We start from the raw sequence: 19,452 nt of genomic DNA, 5'->3' as shown, positions 1-19,452 counted from the left end.
GCAACTTTCCCCAGTCTTATTAATAGCATCTTGGTTGGCATATCATATAAGGATACGCATACCGCGGTATTTATACCGGAGATAATATAATCAAATATATATTCGTTATGAGGGTATATCTATCCTACAATATAAATTTAGCTTTCATTCAGACAAGATATTTTTAGTATATAATTTCGAAAAAAAATATTTTTTTAGGAAAAGCAAAACAAATAAAGCCAGGAATATTCGAACATATAGACCACATCAGCAATAGAGTAGATGGTGGGATCACCCGTAAAAACGTTCAGTACATGTCATGAAAACAAACTTATTCAGGGGAGCTGGGCTGCTGGGGAGGGGACAATCTGACGGCATCTATCGTCGCGGACAGACGAACAGAACAGAAGGGTGTATACACAGTACATAAGGTAGGGAGGAAATGGCATCTCGTTCATTCTTCGTCACACGTGCATCAAGGGAGCGAGCCACCAGGAACGTGATAGCCTGCAAAAAGGGCATTCAAACACGACAGTTGATAAGTCATGGCTGCCATCCGATCCAGCATAAGTTTCTGGTTGTGCATACGGTATACTTGTGGTAGTGAATCGAACTTACTTCCACAGTTGGAGCCTGGGCGGAGGGGCCTCTTGCAGTAGCTGGCGACGTAGACGACCTTGTCCATGCAGATGAGTGTCTCCACGGTCGGGGTGACCTTGGAGCAGAGGCACGGTATGTTGGCCCTCTGGATCACGCCGCAGCAGGCCGACGACGGCGGGATCTTGGGGTCGGCCGGGAACTTGACGTAGTCCTGGCAGTTGGCGATCAGGTTCTGCAGGTCCTGGTCGCAGTTTCCCGTCGGCGCGTCGACGTCGGCGGTCGTCGTCGCCGGCCTCGCCGCCACCGCGGCCACTGCTACGCTGAGCAGAACCATGCACGCGAGGAACAGCTTTGTCGCCATGGTACCTGGTCGCTACGGGGCCAAGTACAGCTGCTGCTGCTAGTCTACGCAACTGTGGTGGCCTGCTACTTTTCTAGCTTGGGAGTGTGGTTTGCTGAATGGGATGTCTGGGTTTATGTAGGATCATGGTCCCTATAACAAGACAAAGTACAGTAGGTGTGCATGGCAGATACCTTGGTTTCGCCGTACGTTTTCTTCAGCCGTCCAGCCACGGCAAAACACAGCAGACCGGAGTCACCGGAGCATTTTATTACAAGAATCGTCACAATCGACGTCGATCAATCTGGACGCAGATGTCTCATCGGCGCTTTGATATCTCCGATCCCCCCATGGTAGTACCATGCACGCATGAACAAATCAATTTCAGATTTCAGTAGTAATAGAATATAGCGGTTCTTCTATTTGATTTCTCAGGAAGTGAAGAGCACCGTCGTCTGCCAAATCAAATTTCTGAAGTTGACACTAACGTGTCGTTGCAACTACTAACTCTGTACTTAAAACACTAATCAAGGGCGAGGCTGAAAAATGTGCCGTCCAAATGACGGAGGCGTCATCTGCTATATTTACAAGGCGTCCATACATTCATGATTCATCATGCCATCATGGGATTATTTAGTTAACCAGGAGACAGGATGTCGCTTTCGCTTTTTCCTTTTCTTTTTTGTTCTCTCAGCTGGCCGATCCAGCTGCATTTTTGTAAAACTTGCAGTTCTTAGATGTTCCCGTACTCGTTTACCATTCCTCATGTCGAAACAAACTTCAGTCCACTAATTTCAATGACTTGACTCTGCTGTAAGTGTGGCAGGGTGACGATTCATTCATGAATTGTGTCCCCTAACATGACAGAGGGTCTGTCGGCCGGCTGGTCTAAACCCACCCTTTACCTACCCCAACCCAATGCTTATAGAAATCAAATGGCCACCCCAACTCAAAAGCTCAACTAAATAACTCACCCCATCCTGCTCCATTTGATGCTTAAACCCATAGATTGGCTAGACCTACTAATTAAAACCCTCCAACCCATATTTAACTATACGTAAAAATTTAGTGGCTTTGGCGTGAGGCCCACGTGTTCTAGCCACACTACTTTACATAAATTAGATGCTAGTCATACTAAGTCATCTCCAATAAATTTCAGTCAATTTCGATAAAATTTTATAGTTTGAATGGGATATTTTATTTGCAATGTCCGACTTTTGACGTGAGTCTACGTGTAGTTCTAACCATATTACTTTTCAGAGGGTAGCTGCCAGTCATGCTAAATCATCTCCAACAAAATCTCAATCAATTTCGATAAAATTTTATGGTGTGAATGTGAGATTTTATTTCTAGAGTCCGTCTCTTGACATGGGGCCGCCCATGTATAGGTCTATAGCCATACTATATCTCAATCAATTTCGATAAAATTTTATGGTGTGAATGTGAGATTTTATTTTTAGAGTCCGTCTCTTGACATGGGGCCGCCCATGTATAGGTCTATAGCCATACTGTTTTGTAGGTCTATAGCCATACTGTTTTGTACAGAGTAATCGCTAGTCATGCTGAATCATCTCCAACAAATTTCAGACAATTTCGATAAAATTTTATGGTGTTAACACATGGTTTTTAATTTCGAGGTCTGACTCTTAATGCAGAATCCAAATTTATATATAGTCATACTGTTTTGCACAAAGTATCCATTACACCCACCCCAACCCGTCCCAACCTACATTTACGTACAACCCGCTCCGCCCCACCCCATCACCTAATACAAGCCATTTTGATAGTTTGATACATATAAACACACGCCATATCAAAATCCACCCCATAAAACCTATTTGAACCCACTCCCCTAGGATCGGTTAGTTAGTTGATCATTCTGTTTAACTTGTGGTACCTCTGCTTGGTTTCGTGGACGATATATCCAGAGGGTTAGCCTCGTGACCAGGGCAACTCTGTAGCGGCATACGGCAGAGACAAGGAAGGTTTTGGCTGTAGTATTGAAATTCAGAACTAGCAAAAGTGTCCATGAGACTTTCAGAGTTCAGAAGCTTGCTGGTGGTGCTACAGAATGCCACGGAAGGCAACAAGAAAATGGAGTCAAAACATTTCGCACAAATACGTGTACTATTGATGTATAGATTTATAATACAAGCAACTGTTGAATACAGGCTGTGCGCTGATGTATAATGCAGCGCCAACTTATGTCATATCAAAAATAAAAAAGAAGTTACTCCTCAGCTTCGTAGCTCTCCGCTTCCTTGCTGGAGCTCACTTCACAATTCTAAAATGGTCCCGTACTTCCATTGTACCTGAGTTTACAAACTGAAGAAAACAGAGTAACAGTTGTTCAGACAAACACCATATATATGGTGGATACTTTTTTTGTCACATATTTGGAATTAGTTATGTTACAAGTCGTTTTGGTAATGTAGTTTTCCACTTCCAATCTCTGAATTCAGACACGTTTTTTTTTTAACGGATGGCAAGAGATTTGCCGAATTTTTATTAGAAGAGGAAAAAAACGAGAGAGCGAAAAGCCCCCCATACAAAACAACAATCAACAACCCAAAGAAGAAAACAGAGAAGAACTTAGGTGGGGGTGGGGTGAAGGAAAGACAGAACTCACCTGAACCAAAACATCAGTTCTTGTAGCATGCACCCTGGCATACCCAAACTCCGAAACCCTTGATAAGCTCCACTTGTTCAACTGAATATTTGGAAATCAAGGTAAGATTGTTATCAGAGAGTGTATCGTACATCAGTTGCCCCACTACTTCAAGACTGTACACTGCCTGCTTTGGAGAGCATAGAAAAGATTTGTTACTACTCTTACCACAATCTTAGGGAACTTGTCCAAGTTGAACCCTCCTGCTCCAACAATGGCATGAACTGGCGCGGTATAGTTGCTGTTGTCATAAGTATCAATTCCATTTGAATCCTTCTTTGGCATGCCTTTGCAATTGTTCTTATATAATGCACAAGTCCTCTCGTAGTTGTGTACATGGCCGAAGAAAACCAAATCCACCTGCGCACCGCAAAACCGAAACATGTTAGTACGGTCAGAGTATTCCGATCCCATTTCTTTTCACAGCAGTGTGGCTCAGTCAACTTCAGTTTTGAACTTTTGATGTGTGATTTCTTACCTGGTACTTCAGCAATAGTGGCTCGACAGAGGTTACAAAAATCAGATCCACATTGACTGGTATGCCGATATGGGAGGAATACATCGGTCTGTGCCTGCAATTTTCATTGAAGTAGCTGCTCATTTCATTTCTTGTATCTGAACGGCGCATATTTCAGAATCAAGAGAAACATAGTAATGGAAAATCCCGGGTAGCAACTTTTTTCGATCCACACAAACTGTCTGTAACCAAGGTATTTTCATAACAAACATGAGTATGTAATGTAACTCACCCAATGAAAATTACCCATGGTGTCCTCGATCTATTTACTGACGACAGATCTTGATTCATCCACTTGTACTACTCAAACAACACACTTTTCAGATAAACAATACATAGATTTCAAAGACTGAAAAGCAAAATGAAAGGTTGCAGTTGATTATATACGTGCTCCGACTTCTCTGACCAGTCATGCTCAGTCGACATCACAACAAAGTGAACACTCCCTTGCTCAATTGAATACCATGGTTTATCCTTACTGACAACAGGCATGCGGAAGTAGGATTCATACGCGACTCCGCATTCTCCACCTGAATCTGGGGTCACATACACAGATCCAGATTGTGCATAATCCCTGAGGAAGACACCACAAGTTCATGGCCAATGATTGGGCATTTTCGCAATGCAAACCCACTATTCAGATTGCACTGGCAGGTATAAGATTCTGAAAGCAGCAGTTACCTTTCATGATTACCAATAGCGGTCATGTATGAGATTTGAGAAGCTAGTGGCTTGATGAGGTGAAGGAAGAAGTCCCATTCAACCAGGAAGCCTGTAGCATAGCTGATGTCGCCTATATGGAAGATCGAATCGACCTTTCCTATTTTGATTTCTTTAGCAACAGCCTTGGCCACAGAAATCGATCCAGGCTGCAAATGTGTGCCGTGACCAGAACCATGAGCATTACTATTGACATCGGTATGTAATTTTCAGAATTAATGCATCAGAGCATCTCATATGGAAAGATACAAATTTCATACAAAGGATCTGGCACTATGCAATTTTTGCACTACCTGAATGTAGTGTTCCACCGATGGATCCAGCGGTGCCTTCCCCATATCACCATAGATCACGAAAGATGTCTCGTCTGAACCTGCGGTTGGTGGAGTTCTGAATTTGTTTGTGTCACTCCAACCCACGGAATCACTGCACAAGCACAAACTCAAAAGCTGTGAGCACTTAGTCGTTAGAATGTTTCTAACATCCATGGTATTTTATAATCCTCTGCTGATCAAATGTTTGCAAGGAAACTAGTCACAGGAGAACTTTACCTTCCGTAACGGTAGGTGTAGGATTGAGAAGGCTGGAGGCCGGTCATGATGGCCGAGTGGATGTAGCCAGGGTCATGCCACCCGAAATCCTTGGCAGGGCTTGGTAAACCGGGGACACCTGCTCGAGGACAAGTAATAAGTTTGCCGAACGAATCCCCAGAATCAAATATGCTCACATTTCGGCCAACAGCGTCCTCCCAGTGATGAACATCAGCAGAAGATCAGTACTCACCGCACATATCCTTCTACGTGAACGTTGCGACCTGAGAAGCAGCGGACTTGCCGGCACCGTACTGAACCTGCTGCGGCCTCCCGTCGCCGCTCACCCACGTAAGCCTCATCTGACACCACCACACACCCATCGCTCAGGCACGAACTGAGCTAGCGCCGTACAGTTCTGCGCCTGAAGGAAGGAAGCAAGGAAGGCGCGGCGGAAACGGCAGGATCGCTCACCGATGTGGCCGTGGAGTCGGTGCTGGAGAGGTGGCCGTAGAGCGGGCTGGCCGGGTTCGCGAACCGGAGCGCGCCGGAGCGCTTGAGGACGCAGGGCGTCCCGAAGCCGCCGGAGAAGAGCACGAACTCGACATCGGAGCGGAAGTTGACGACGTGGAAGGCGAGCGTGGCGGCGCAGGTGCGGACGCGGCAGGCGCCCGACGCGCCGCCGCGCTTCTGGCACGCCGCGTTATTGCAGCCCAGGTAGCCGGGGTCGGTCGTCAGGTACTGGGCCTGCGCAACCACGTGTGGGCCCGCGTCAAATAGCCCAAGCTGAGATGGGCCCGGAACAAGATGGGCCGTGTGTTGGCCCAAAAAGCCCTAGCGATCATGCTGTGCGATTCGTGTCATTAAGCTAACAGAGAGGATACACCAAACTTTCTAAGCTGTGCCTACACAGCTTGCCCGCTTAAAACATGCAGCGCACGCCACGCATGTGATGGTCATAAGTGTGGTCGACGTTTGCACGCTAGCTTGGGCTTGCTTCATTCATGGATGGCCATTCTTGCGAGCGAGGCTGCGCGAGCAATGAGCTAGACATGTGGCATTGGGTACCAGACTATGTCGTTACGAGATGCTTCAACGAGCAGTGCCTTTTCGTAAACTCAGCAAACTCTTAATGAAAGCAAAATCTTGAACATGACAGAAACAAGTTCACGTAGCACAATTCATGGCAACTACCGTTATTACGCACTAGGCATTAGGCAAATGATAAACCAGCGAAAAGAAGAAAAAAAAGGTTATTAGTTATTACCTTCACCATTTTTTTTAAAAAAAAAGAGAAAATGGTTACCTTCACAGGGTAGTGGCACAGGAGCGGGAGACGCGCTAGATCACCAGTCTGGGCGTAGTTCGAACCGCCGAAAGGGCACCCGGAGACACTGCATGCGCATGCGGCCGCCGTTCACGGGAGATCACCACCGTCGTCAAGCCGGCCGATCGATCGAAACAGCCATTAGATCAAGTAATGCATGGATTGCTACCCGCTCTCATTTCTGAATTTACCTGGAGTTGGAAGGCGTGATCATGGCGACCCAGTCGCCGCGGTCGGGCCTGAGGACGCCAGCGACGGTCACCTTGACGAACGCCTCGTCGGGGAGCGCCGCCGCCGCCCCGCCGGTGCTGACGCTGATAGCCAGGTACGGACCCGGGTTCAGGCACGGCCCCAGCAACTTCCGGTTCACCGTCCTGAACTCCGACTTCCCCGCGAAGCTCTCGCGCAGCATCTCCGGCGGCGGCAAGGGCGGCGCCGTCGTCGAGCACAACACGGCGGCGCAGAGGCCGAGGAGCACGAGCAGCGCGACGCCGGAACCGGAGAGACCCATGGCAACTGCCCCCGCGCGCGCGTGTGGCTACGTGCGGCCGCGAACAAAATGTGCCCAAGCTAAGCTTTTATAAGCAGCGAGATGAGGCGCGCGCGTAGAGATGACAGCAGATCGGCTTCGGTGTGGGTATCCGCGGGTTTCGGTTTTTCGGGTTTCGGGTTTGGTGTTGGTTTTTCGCCCACGGTTTTCAAGTTCGAGTTTGGGTTCGGTTTCGGGTTTTGGTTTCCACCCGTGGATATCCAATGGATATCCGAAATAAATTATTTGGAATTAAAACTCATGTTTTATAATATGTTAATGATAATTTGTTTACTTAGACTATTAAATTTATTGAAAGTTGAGTCATGAAAATATTTATTATTTGTTGCCTCTTGTTTATACATGTGAATATGTGTATATTTATCCGCGAGTTTCGGGTATCCATTCGGGTTTCGGGTATCCGCGGGTTTGGTTTTGGTGATGGATTTCCACCCGAATCGGTTTCGGGTTTCAGTTTTGGGTGCACGGAGACTCCACACGATCCGAACCCGACCCGTTGCCATTCTTACGCGCGCGCGGGGCTCTGTCGCCCGTTCTTACGCGCGCGCGGGGCTCTGTCGCCCGTTTGGGGACTATATCGACACATAACCTTTTTTCAAAAACTAGATTCGTGCCCGTGCGTTGCTACGGGAGCAAAAGATTTTGAGTCCAATTACAATTAGAATCATCAACTTTTTTTATGTAACCAGAATTTTATTCAAGCAATATAAATAGAAAAAATCACAGTTTATCCGAATACATTATTAAAGAAGGTTAATTTGACAACCTAATTGAACTTCATCCAAACACCACCACCATGCTTCATATTGTTTTCAGATGTTTCGTGGTGTCTTGTACCTCCTCAGCCCGCCTGAAATAAGATAAATGACCAAAATAAATTACAATTGAACACATGATATATTAATGTCATAGACTTCTAATAAAATCAAAATAATATGCTATCTTTGAAGGAAATAATAAGAGGCAAGCTGAATTGTGTTCTGGAAAGCAACGTGATTTAGATGCGTGAGTGCTTTCCTCATGTATTACGATCCATCATCAACTTATCTAAGCATATTTACACAAGGTGGGGAAAAAAAGAGAATGGATCCAACCTTGGTTTAATCCAGTATCCTGTATTCATGTCCGACATGCTAACAATCACATGGAAAAAATAGAGGACATCAAATCCGGAGCACAAGTCTCGTGATTCTGACAATAATATCACAGGGGGAAAAATAGCGGATACTCCAGGTTCTAATTTGTGTCATATAAAATAATAGGATAGGCTAGAATAAACATTGAGGTTGATTGCAATAATATTGTTTGCTCAATCAGCTTTTTAAAATAACGGATCACAAATTACAGACCAGTCAGTAGTATAACTATATTTGTAAATTAATTGTTTGACAAAGTACATATTCTTTTCTCAGATTGTGATTGTGGTTCTGTAGCTCTGCTTTGCCATGATAACTCAGAATATTGCCTTCACTTGTAAGGACTCACCTTAAAACAGCCGTTACAACAGAAAACATGCGGAGCGATTCAGAATAAATTATACGAGACAAGAAGGATTGCAAATAAATGAAACATTTCAGAGTAGTACCAAAAGGGCCAAATTGATGGAAACTCTTTCACCCGCATATCTCATAATCAGGTGAACTGCAAGAGGTGGTCTCTCCCAACATGTCTCCCAGCCTCACCATTGATTTAGCAATGGCAAGTTCACGCCGTTACTTAAGTCTGAACCCAACAGCTTCATGTAAATGCTCAATGCATTCTTAGGCTGTCACCTGAATCAGAATATTTGTCTAAAAATTGAAGACATGAACCCAAATTCTGCAATCCTTTGGAAGCATCAATTTTCTTTTGCGGTCACCACAGAAATAGATTGTAAATGCTTTTTTTTTATGTTAACGCGCTATAAAAAGATATAATAAGTTACTCGAATTTTAAAACCTTCATTTAAGCAGTGATACATACCTTCAGAATCAACAGACCAGCACTTCATATGGGACTATGGGCCCTTCAGATCTTGTATATCTTGATATTGTAATAAACAGAGAAATAAACACAGAACTATAGATTCATGAGATCCTGAAGGCATTGTTTTGCTACTGAACTTCCAAATGAATCGTAGGGAGCAGTGTGACATCCACAGTTGACAAGACACAAAATAGTATTGTCCTAATTGTTTATTCATTCATCTGCTTATATTTGTACCTAAGATAAAAAAAGCATTATCATATATATTGAGTGAAAACAGCCTGAAGGCAACTGGAAGATGCATGTTAAAAGCTTTTGTACCTTACTGACTGATGCTAAAGCAAGCATTATTGTTTGCAGTTCATTTAGAGAGGCTGCAGCTGTTGGCATTATCTACAAAATGGGTCATGGAAACAAACTTTTCTCAAACTCTGACCAACCTGCTCACAAAAAACAGTAGTGGTCATCTCAAAAACATCAGAGTTAAGGCAAACTGAAAATGTCCATACTATTCCTAAGAAGAAGTGGCCAAGATAGTGTCAGGTAGAACCACAATTTAAGAACTCTAAATCCGTCCTTGTATTCATGAACGCTCTGGTGATATTCATGAATCAAGATGATGAGTAGCATCCAACAACATTTCCTCTCTTCTCTATTCATGAACGCTCTGCCATATTCTTAGTCCCCACCAACTGAAGCATAGCAAGGACATCAGAGAGAGTGCATGTTCAGTTATTCCAGTGAACTGAGCAGCTAGACAAAAGAGAGGAAAGATGTATCGCCTAATGTTTTGTGGAGGCTGAGGGTTGCTTGCGGCTAGGCAGCTAGCAACTAACTCTACCTGATTGGTGATGACCCATCTATGCTATTTTCAGAGCCTCCATGATCCCATCCGAGGTCAAGACTGCACAAGCGATCAACACATGTAAGCATTTTAACAAACACATGGTGCCCAGACCAATGGTCGGTAAAACAATTTGCATTAGATATCAGAGCCACCTTATGGGGAAGCTTGGGGGCGTGAATGATCCGCCGCCGGGACGGATAGGGCGCCGAGATGGGGGCATCAACAGGATGACGGCCGCCATGTCCTCTTCGTAAGACTGTCCAGCCCTATCCTCTCCGTGCCGCTGCGTTGCGCTGCGAGGAGCTGCTGCAGCACACCAATAGTGAGGCTTGGACGTTCTGGTGGAGGAGGGGCACCGGCGCGGATGGGTGGGCGTGGAGGAAATCGCCACCGGTCGTATGGCCGCCGCTTGAACCGGAGGAAGAGGCCGGAGAGGGTGACGGACGGTTCCTCGTGCTTGCGACCAACGAGGTGGAGGAGGTCGGGTCACGGGCAATGTGGCATGGCGGCGCCGCCTGGAGCGCAAGTGGTGGTGGTGGTGCCGGCGCCTGCGTCTGGATCTGGGGCGCGGGGGCGGAGGAGGCTAGGGAGCGAGCGGCTGCAGCGCTTGGAGTTGGAGCGCGGCGGCGGTGGAGGCAGAGGTGCAAGCATCGTGAGGAAGCGGAGGAGGAGGGGCCGTGGAGGCAGGGGCGCGAACCGGACGACGAGATGGGGTGCTCGCGCTCCTCCGGCAGTCGTCACGTGGGATGGGGGAGTCGCGACGGGGCGGCGGCACCGCGGGAATCGCCGGGGAGGGAGGAGTTGCGGCGCGCGCTCGGGGACGGATGATCCGTAGCGGGGAGGCAAGGTGGACGGCAGCAACGCGGCGGGCAGCGGCACGGGCCGCGGGAGTCGCGGCGAGGAAAGGGGGAGTTGCGGCGCGTGGGGGCTGGAGTCGCGAGGCGTAGCGGCGAGAGTGCCGGGGGCCGGGGCTGCGGGGGGTGGGAGACGTGGATCGTAGGGGGACATGATCGGACGGCTGAAGTTTGTTGTTGGCAGAGCCACGCCAGGGTCGCACGAAGATTCTTTCTGTCAATCGTTCTTTTTAGCAGTATAGAATTGATAGAATAGATAGATATAAATATAGATATAGATAGATATAGAAAAATAGATAGATAGATAGACATAGATATAAATATAGATATAGATATAGATATAGATATAGAAGATAAAATAAAAAATATCAACCTTCCGTGTATATAATGGCATCTCCAGCACCCCATCGGTCATAAATGTTAGTGGTATCGAGATGGATAGGATAGATAATCTGCTGGGACTTTGGGGTTCATTTTGGTCACTGAAGCGTGAGGCCGGACCCACGTGTTAGCGACCCGAACCCAAGTCAGAGAGGACACGTGCTCTCCGGCCCTTGAATTAGCACGATATCCCGCGCAAATAGCATGGCAGCTAGTTTTATTATTTATATTTTTTAAAAAATAATATTATTGCTGTTGTTTTGTCTAAATTGTTCAGATTGAGGTGTGGTCTTTTTTTCTTGTCGCCACATTATGTGTTGTGCAATATGAATTCATGCTAAAAGAGAAAACAAAGAAACATCTTGTAATTTTAATTTTAATCAGATAGTCTTAGTCGTGGTGTTAAATTATGCTTAGATCTTAAGAAGAAGATATGGCCGAATTAACAATTTTTATATTACATGTTTTATTGCTGAGAGGAGTTGGCATATCAAAGCATTTAGTGAAAATAATTAAATTATTTATAAATAGAAGATACAATGGTTGCAATTTGAATTACTAACTAAAATTTATAGTCTTATTGTGGAAAGATGGACCTGGCCATCGAAATTCCAAGTCCATAAGCCGTTAGCTTCCATTGTAATGACCACTCCATATCTAAAGTCTTGCTTCTTCCGAATCTTATACTTACGACCTCTTTAATTTACCCTATGGCCGCAACAGGAAACTATATCCAATCATATATAATGATCAGCAGGGTGTTCTCTCTCCTCTAATGCGCAGTTTCTTTTTGAAGCGTGAAGGACAACAATTGTGTCCCTGTTGCCTTCATGCATATTTTTGCACGATATATTCCCCTAGGTGGCTGGTGGCATGAATTGATATGGCGTCTACGCAAACTCCGTTTTCATGGCAACAACCACGGTTGCCCAGCCACACTATCTTTTTGTTTTTACTGGTCAGCTGATGTTCTAATAGGCGTCTAGACAGCATGTATGAACCCCACGAAGCCACCTGCCAGGGTCTGCAGTGAGATCTTCATAAACGTGAGATGAAAACAAATCAAAGTTACAACGAAGCCTTTTTTTTTCTGGTCAGATGAGATTTGAGACTTCTACTTAGTTTATCACAAATCTATTCTTGTCCTTACTCACTGATTAATTTATTTGCTCTTGACCTTCCAAAGTCTGCTTTGATCTACTCAGAATGTCAAATGGATCGTTCCTGTTGCTTGCTCTCGCTCTGGCCACAAAATATGTCCCTGAATTACTTGTGGACATTCCTATGTCTAGGATGCCAAAATTAAAGCTACCAGTATGACGACGGCCGCAAAGATGCCATCCTAGCTTGTCAAAGCACCGAGCAAGTAACCATTCGAGTTTTCTGTTGCAAGCTTGACGATGATCAAAATAAAAGGCGTGTCACTAATATCTGAGCGTGAGTGCTATCACCACCAGTCAAGCACCATACATGCTGCAGCAGTCGTGTACATCTCTTGTTCTAGCATGTCAGTTTGGTATTGGCATAGTACATTTATCACAAAATATTGACCGACGCATATGACCAGCTCGGATGCGTTGAACTCCACCAGCTCAATCTGACAATCTCGCTCCCTCTCCTTGTATCTTATCCCGTTATAATTTTATAATTTTTAAATTCTGAAATTAGATATTTATTAATTATACTTGATATGAACTTTTTGGCCAACTATTAATTACCTTATTTTTTATTCTGAATTTAACTATTTAGTAATTGTATTGAGCATGGACTCTTCGATCATGTTATAATTTCCTTATTTTAAATTTTGAAATTAGCTATTTATTAATTATATTTGATAAGGACTCTTTGCCCGACTATTAATTTCCTTAGTTTTTCTATTTTCGAATTTAACTATTTAGTAATTGCATTGTGCATGGACTCTTCTGTCATGTTCTAATTTCCTTATTTTTAAATTCCGAAATTAGCTATTTATTAATTATATTTGATAAGAACTCTTGAGTTTTTTAGACCAGATCTTCATAAAATCTAATAGTGCAAACCCTTCTCTTTTTTAGATTAATGTGGGAATTTCTAGGTCCTCTCGGCGAACGTGGTGACTTCTTTTAACACTATTGTATATTAAGATAATAGATAGATGGCAGTTTCTTGGGTATTAGAGTAGAGATTAGTAATTCGTTGGTGATGCTCTAAACATCGAGAGGGCTTTTGAGAACTAAGTCGAAGTCGTAGGACTGCATCATGTTGGCTGCAAAGGTTTGAGTAAAAGGGGCTTGTTGAGCGCCGGTCCGCGGTCCGGATGCTATGCTAATGGACTGGAGCAAGTCCCTTGAATTCTAAAAACCAATCGATAGGAAAATTGATGTGGGAATAATATGTTTTCAGAGATTTTAACAGAAAAATCTGTGACGGGCCAAATGGTAGTTTCTTCTTTTGTGCGTTGTACCAATGCAAATAAATATGGTTGTCCAACCGTATGCTTCTGTATATATGGACTAGAGGATCTGATTTTTTTTTAATACAGAGCTGAGCTTATTGCATTTTGTACACCTATATCTTTAACTATATATATATAGGCGCAGTTCTGTTTAGTATAGAAAAAATATCAGATCCTCTTGTCCAAGATATACTGCAGCACAATTTGTGCAAGGCTATTGACTGTTTCAACATAACAATAAGGAACTAATATGAAAAGGGACGTCTATTGTCATTGTACACGTGTATATGTAGAATAATATACACTAGCGTAGTAATGTGTGATTCAGCAACTATTTACAGTATAAAAAAAAATAAACAAGTTTTCTTTGCTGCAGCTATTGTTGAATTATCAGGCTCGGGGTCTTCTTTGCTGAAGATCCCTTCACAATCCTAAATTGGTCCCGGACTTCCATCGTACTTGAGTTTACAAACTGAATAAAACATGGTAGCAGTTGTTCAGACTTCAATGGCAAATGCAAAACAAGTTAGAAGCAGGAGGCTTTCCCACATTTTCTGGGAGTTTGTTGCATCAACCACTTTAAACTTTTGATGAAATGTTTTGAACATTAAGGGAAAGATAACACACCTGAACAAGCATGTCGGCTCTTGTGGCATGAACCCTGGCATAGCCGAACTCTGAAACCCTCGATAAGCTCCAGGTCTCCCCCTAAATATTTGAACATTGAGGGGGGGGGGGATGTTAACAACCGTATATCAACCTTAGTTCAGGATTATCAATTCCTAAAGCTAATTGGATCATTGTTAATGACCAATAACTTAAAGATTAAGTGTTGACTGCTTTGAAGAACGTATATGACTTGTCATGATAACTCTTACATTGTTAGGGAAGTTATCCAAGCTGAACCCTCCTGCTCCAACAATAGCATGAACTGGTGCGGTATAGTTGCTGTTGTCATAGACGTCAATTCCGTTTGCATCCTTTGTTGGAATGCCATTGCAGTTTCCCTGGTATACTGCACAGGTCCTCTCATAGTTGTGTACATGTCCGAAGAAAACCAAATCCACCTACTCCCCACATAACCAAAACATGTCACCATAGATAGCACATTGTGATCAGACAACTATTATTTCAGGAATAATGTGGTGCAATGTATTCTGTACTTCGTGATTCTTTACCTGGTAGTTGAGCAGGAGTGGCTCAACAGACGCAACAAAGTTGGAATCCACATTGGGCAGTATACCGCCATGGGAGGAATACATCGGTCTATGCCTGCAATGGCCAGTGAAATGCCAGATGTTATTTATTGTATCTCACAAGCACAGGACAGATTCCAGATTCCAGAATACAAAATAAATCAAGAAAAAAAGGCCAATATGATGCTGCAGCCTTGTTTCCCTGCCCGATCAATCTTTAGCTAGGCTATTGCCAGAAGAAAATTTAAGCACTCACCCAATGAAGATTACCCATGGTGTTCTTGATCTATCAATCGATGACAAATCTTCGTCCATCCAATTGTACTAATCATTAATCAAACAATGAAGTTGTCAGAGGAGATTCTATGTTTCCAAGACTTGAAACAGAAGAAGATAAGGTACAGAATTATATACCTGCTCTGACTTCTCTGACCACTCATGCTCGGTAGACATCACAATGAAGTGAACGCTCCCTTGTTTGATCGAATACCATGGCTTGTCCTTACTGACAGCAGGCATGGGGAAGTATGACTCGTAGGCGACTCCACATTCACCACCTGAATCAGGAGTCACATACACAGATGCAGAGTTCGCGTAATCCCTGAATCATGATAACAATTGCTCATTATATCACCATGTAAACCCACTATTACTCAAATTTCAGTATTTCATTGAAGGTGCAAGAATGCAAATCTGCAGAAGTCACCTTTCGTGATTGCCAATGGCGGTCATGTAGGAAACTTGAGAAGCAAGTGGCGTGATTAGGTGAAGGAAGAAGTCCCATTCCACCAGGAAACCCGTAGCATAGCTGATGTCTCCTATATGGAAGATGGAGTCGACCTTTCCTGTTTGGATCTCTTTAGCCACTGCCTTGGCCACAGAAATCGATCCAGGCTGCAAATGTGTGGCATATAAATAAACAGTGCAAAAAAAAATTCAGACTGAAGCATCTCTTGCTTCGAGGCAACAATTTCACCTACCTGAATGTAGTGTTCCACAGATGGATCCAGCGGAGCCTTTCCCATATCACCATAGATCACAAAGGATAGCTCATCTGAACCTGCAGCTGGTGGAGTTCTGAATTTGATCGTGTCACTCCAACCCACAGAATCACTGCACAAACAAGAAGCCACAAATTGCTGATCAATTTTTTTCCCTTTTGTAAAGATCTGGCTGCAGGAGAACTCAAACTCTACTACCTTCCATAGCGGTAGGTGTAGGATTGAGAGGGCTGGAGCCCAGTCATGATGACCGAATGGATGTAGCCGGGGTCATGCCACCCGAAATCCTTGGCAGGGCTCGGCAACACGGAGATACCTGAACGCGGCCGAATTTCCCCCCAAAAAACTCGAAAATCAAACACGGTGGCATATCCTTTTACAGTATAATTCTCCATTTTGCAAAATCCCCAATAATATGTGGATTACTCACTGCACATATCATCCTGCGTGAAGGTTGCAACTTCAGAAGTAGAGGACTTCCCGTCTCCGTACTGAACTTGCTGCGGATTCCCGTCTCCGCTCACCCATGTAAGCCTCATCTGATACAGACCGAGTCTCCAGCGCTCAGATTATCCGAGTCAGAAGATACGAGCGCCGCCCGCGCCTGCATTTGCAGAGAGGGCGAGGTGGGACAGGAAGGAATAATGACTGTTGCTCACCGAGGTGGCCTTGGAGTCGGTGCTGGAGAGGTGGCCGTAGAGCGGGCTGGCGGGGTTGGCGAACCGGAGCGCGCCGGAGCGCTTGAGGAGGCACGGCGTCTTGAAGCCGCCGGAGAAGAGCACGAACTCGACGTCGGTGCGGAAGTTGACGACGTGGAAGGTGAGCGTGGCGGCGCAGGTCCGGGCCTTGCAGGCGCCGGCCACGCTGCGCTTCCCGCAGCCGGCGTTCTTGCAGCCCATGTAGCCGGGGTCGCTTGTCAGGTACTGGGCCTGCATGTGCTAGTTCTGCTGGATCAGAGATGGGCTTGTTAAGCCCATGTATGCTCGGCCCATTATAGGGGAACGGCCCTAACTAGATCTTGATTCCTCTAAAAAAACTAGATCTTGATTAGCCTTGCTCATTAAAGGGAGGCAAATGCATGGACATGCTGCACTGGATAGAGGACTACTATGTCTTTGTCAATACTTAATTAAGCCAGTTTGAAAAAAAAATAATCCAGCACTGTCTTGTGTCTTCTCATAAATTCAGCAACCTCTCTCTCAATTCAGGAAAACTCGACACATGACAGCAACAATCCCAACAAGTCCATAGAGCAGCAATTCTACTAGTAGCTTGTTAAGGAACAGCCAGCGCGTACAAAAACTGAAAGCTGGAGAACAAGCTGACCTTGACAGGGTAGTGGCACAGAAGCGGGAGATTCGCCAGGTCACCGGTCTCCACGTAGTTCACGCCACTCAGAGGACACCCAGAGACGCTGCGCGTGCACGCATCAGTGAACCTTCTTCGCGGTGAGATGAGATGAGAACGACCGGAAACGAGACTCGGATTGAAGCGGTGTTAGTGTACGCATGCACCTGGAGTTGGAAGGCGTGATCATGGCGACCCAGTCGGAGGCGTCGGGCCTGAGGACACCGGCGACGGTGACCTTGACGAAGGCCTCGTCGGGGAGCGGCGCCCCGCCGGTGCTGACATTGATCGCCAGGTACGGGCTCGGGTTGAGGCACGACTGGAGCTCCTTCCGGTTCACCGTCCTGAACTCCGACTTGCCCGCGTAGCTCCCGTGCAGCATCTCCGGCGGCGGCGAGGACGAGACCGCGCCGCCGCACAGCAGGCCGAGGAGCACGAGCAGCGGCGGGACGACGCTGGAGCTGAAGAAACCCATCGCAGCTACGCGTGCGGCTGTATCGCGCGCGCGAACTGTGTGCCTGGAGGGGCAGCCTAACTAAGGTTATTATATGCGGGGCCCCGACCCCGACGGCCGCAGCAACGCCAACGGCACGCCTCCCCCGCCGCGCCCGTGTGGACGGCGATTAGCGAGGCGTCGCCGCGACGGACGCATCTCGCAGTCGCAGTCGCGGTCGCAGGCAGAGGGCAGCGGAGGCACTGAGAGACGGAGAGGGAAGCGTCCAGCTGCCTCCTGCGTCCACGAGAGGAGCGGCCGCGCGGCGCTGTGCGCTGTACGTGGCGCCGAGCGAGCGCGGTGGGAACGGGCGGAGCTGCCGATCTGCCGATCCCCTCTCGCTTGTCTGTGCGACCGTCGCCATCACCATCCGAGAGGCCTTAATGAACCCAGCCGATTAATTACCGCCAGCCTTGCGGCTCCCCCGTACGTTGCCAGTTGATGGATCATCCGTCCATCGTACGGCGACGGCGAGCGACATAAATGGCGGCCGGTGAGGCGACGGGAAAGAGGGGATCGCGCACGGCCAGCGTTAACTGTGTCGTTTGATCAGAGCTAGCTGCTGCAACCGTGCGGCTCCGGCCGGCTTTGCGATGCCTCAACCGAACGCGTGGGCGGAACACGTGCACGCCCGGTGCGCCGCCACAGCCAGCGTCCGGCGAGACGGGCCGGGAGGGGCGCATTGATGGGTCGTCGCGACGGGCGGCAGTTTTCAGACGGGTGGAGACGGTTACTGGAGGCGGAGTTTTCATTGGCTGGTGAGGCTGCTGCCCCGCGTCCGCACGGCTTCGCCGATCCCCGCGGAATATGCCTCCGCTTCTCCATCGGAGCAGCAGGAGCCGCACAATTTGTTGGATATATATGCTTGGATGTTTATTACTTATTAGTACAATCTCAAGCATGACGCTGAAAACAACCTGCAGATAATTGCCTTTCTGGACCGGAATTGAAAACATGACTTGCCGTGGACGCTGCTCCGCCGGTACAAGCCTAGCACAGCACCAGGGCGTCACGCCATCGCGCACGGCGAGCCAGCCACTATGGTTATTTAGCCAGAGATAGTGTGTGACTGAAAGGTCAGATCGGTATCAATATGAACGAGATCAGAGAGAACTGGCCAGGCCGCGTTCCCGTGGTGAACGAGATCATTAGAGGGCTGCCGCTGCACGGTATCCTGTTGGGTAGACGTCCAGTTTCAGGTTTAGGGCATGGGGGTGAACTCTCATAACATTTCTACCGGTATCCGCGCCCTACTAGCAGCCTCTTCGAAGTTTGAACATTACGCACAGAAGCTAGCTATGATTCTGAACGAACAAAAAAAAAAGAAATCCTGAGATTTATATCTGCAGCAATATTGACGTTTCACATGCAAACGCTTTTGATACAGATACAGCAACTAAAATATACAAAAGAGAGCTTGAGGTCATCCGTCAGTAATTTCCGATAGGCACATATGAGTATCTTCAAACGTAGCGCACAAAAAATAAATATAGTAACCTACCCCTATTGTTCAGAAGACAGAGTAGCAGATATGGCACTTGGATGGACAGTTATTGACACCGGAGCTGGAAACTGTTAGCAACAAAATCACCTGAAACCCAAATAGTGGGAGCTGAAACCCAAATGTTAACTTCCTTTCAGACTCTTTGAAAGGCCATATCAGCAAAAGTTCATGAAAATCACAAGCAGCAACTAAATGAAAT

General features: G+C 46.2%; 2 protein-coding genes and 1 pseudogene across 4 annotated transcripts; all 3 read right to left on the bottom strand.

Annotated features, from left to right (window-relative positions):
• Positions 1-454: 454 nt before the first annotated feature.
• On the bottom strand, positions 455-940 carry LOC120710211. Its single transcript, XM_039995863.1, has 2 exons — positions 598-940; positions 455-486 (listed from the first exon to the last, which is right to left on the bottom strand). Exons 1-2 carry the CDS (start codon positions 938-940, stop codon positions 455-457), a joined length of 375 nt encoding a protein of 124 aa, XP_039851797.1.
• A 2,074-nt stretch (positions 941-3,014) lies between these two features.
• On the bottom strand, positions 3,015-7,192 carry LOC120708367 (annotated as a pseudogene).
• Positions 7,193-13,890: 6,698 nt separating this feature from the next.
• LOC120708364 (probable inactive purple acid phosphatase 27) lies at positions 13,891-17,774 on the bottom strand. 3 transcript variants are annotated; one of them, XM_039993581.1, is made up of 13 exons: positions 17,424-17,774; positions 17,236-17,323; positions 16,569-16,838; positions 16,340-16,448; positions 16,108-16,225; positions 15,889-16,021; positions 15,615-15,802; positions 15,323-15,509; positions 15,165-15,232; positions 14,891-14,984; positions 14,591-14,779; positions 14,340-14,420; positions 13,891-14,184 (listed from the first exon to the last, which is right to left on the bottom strand). In XM_039993581.1, the coding sequence occupies exons 1-13, from the start codon at positions 17,729-17,731 to the stop codon at positions 14,089-14,091; spliced, it is 1,929 nt and encodes a 642-aa protein (XP_039849515.1). In that variant the 5' UTR covers positions 17,732-17,774; the 3' UTR covers positions 13,891-14,088. The 3 variants fall into 3 exon arrangements, with proteins under 3 accessions (XP_039849515.1, XP_039849513.1, XP_039849514.1); XM_039993579.1 differs by having other exon boundaries at positions 17,236-17,350; positions 17,424-17,769; XM_039993580.1 differs by having other exon boundaries at positions 17,236-17,347; positions 17,424-17,769.
• Positions 17,775-19,452: the final 1,678 nt, after the last annotated feature.

Source organism: Panicum virgatum, chromosome 5K (assembly GCF_016808335.1).
Source record: "Panicum virgatum strain AP13 chromosome 5K, P.virgatum_v5, whole genome shotgun sequence".
NCBI classification, from domain to species: Eukaryota; Viridiplantae; Streptophyta; class Magnoliopsida; order Poales; family Poaceae; genus Panicum; species Panicum virgatum.
The sequence above is the reverse complement of the archived record's forward strand: the minus strand, read 5'-3'. Positions and strand labels throughout refer to the sequence as shown.

Bases quoted from the DNA above. Each gene is read 5' to 3' on its own strand.
- LOC120708364 (XM_039993579.1), bottom strand. From the start codon at position 17,731: ATGGGTTTCTTCAGCTCCAGCGTCGTCCCGCCGCTGCTCGTGCTCCTC. The intron at 17,351-17,423 runs GTGCATGCGTAC...CTCACCGCGAAG, and splicing joins ATCACGCCTTCCAACTCCAG to AAGGTTCACTGATGCGTGCA. The intron at 15,233-15,322 runs GTATATAATTCT...ATTAATGATTAG, and splicing joins GGTCAGAGAAGTCAGAGCAG to TACAATTGGATGGACGAAGA.
- LOC120710211 (XM_039995863.1), bottom strand. From the start codon at position 940: ATGGCGACAAAGCTGTTCCTCGCGTGCATGGTTCTGCTCAGCGTAGCA. The intron at 487-597 runs GTAAGTTCGATT...CCCTTTTTGCAG, and splicing joins CCCAGGCTCCAACTGTGGAA to GCTATCACGTTCCTGGTGGC.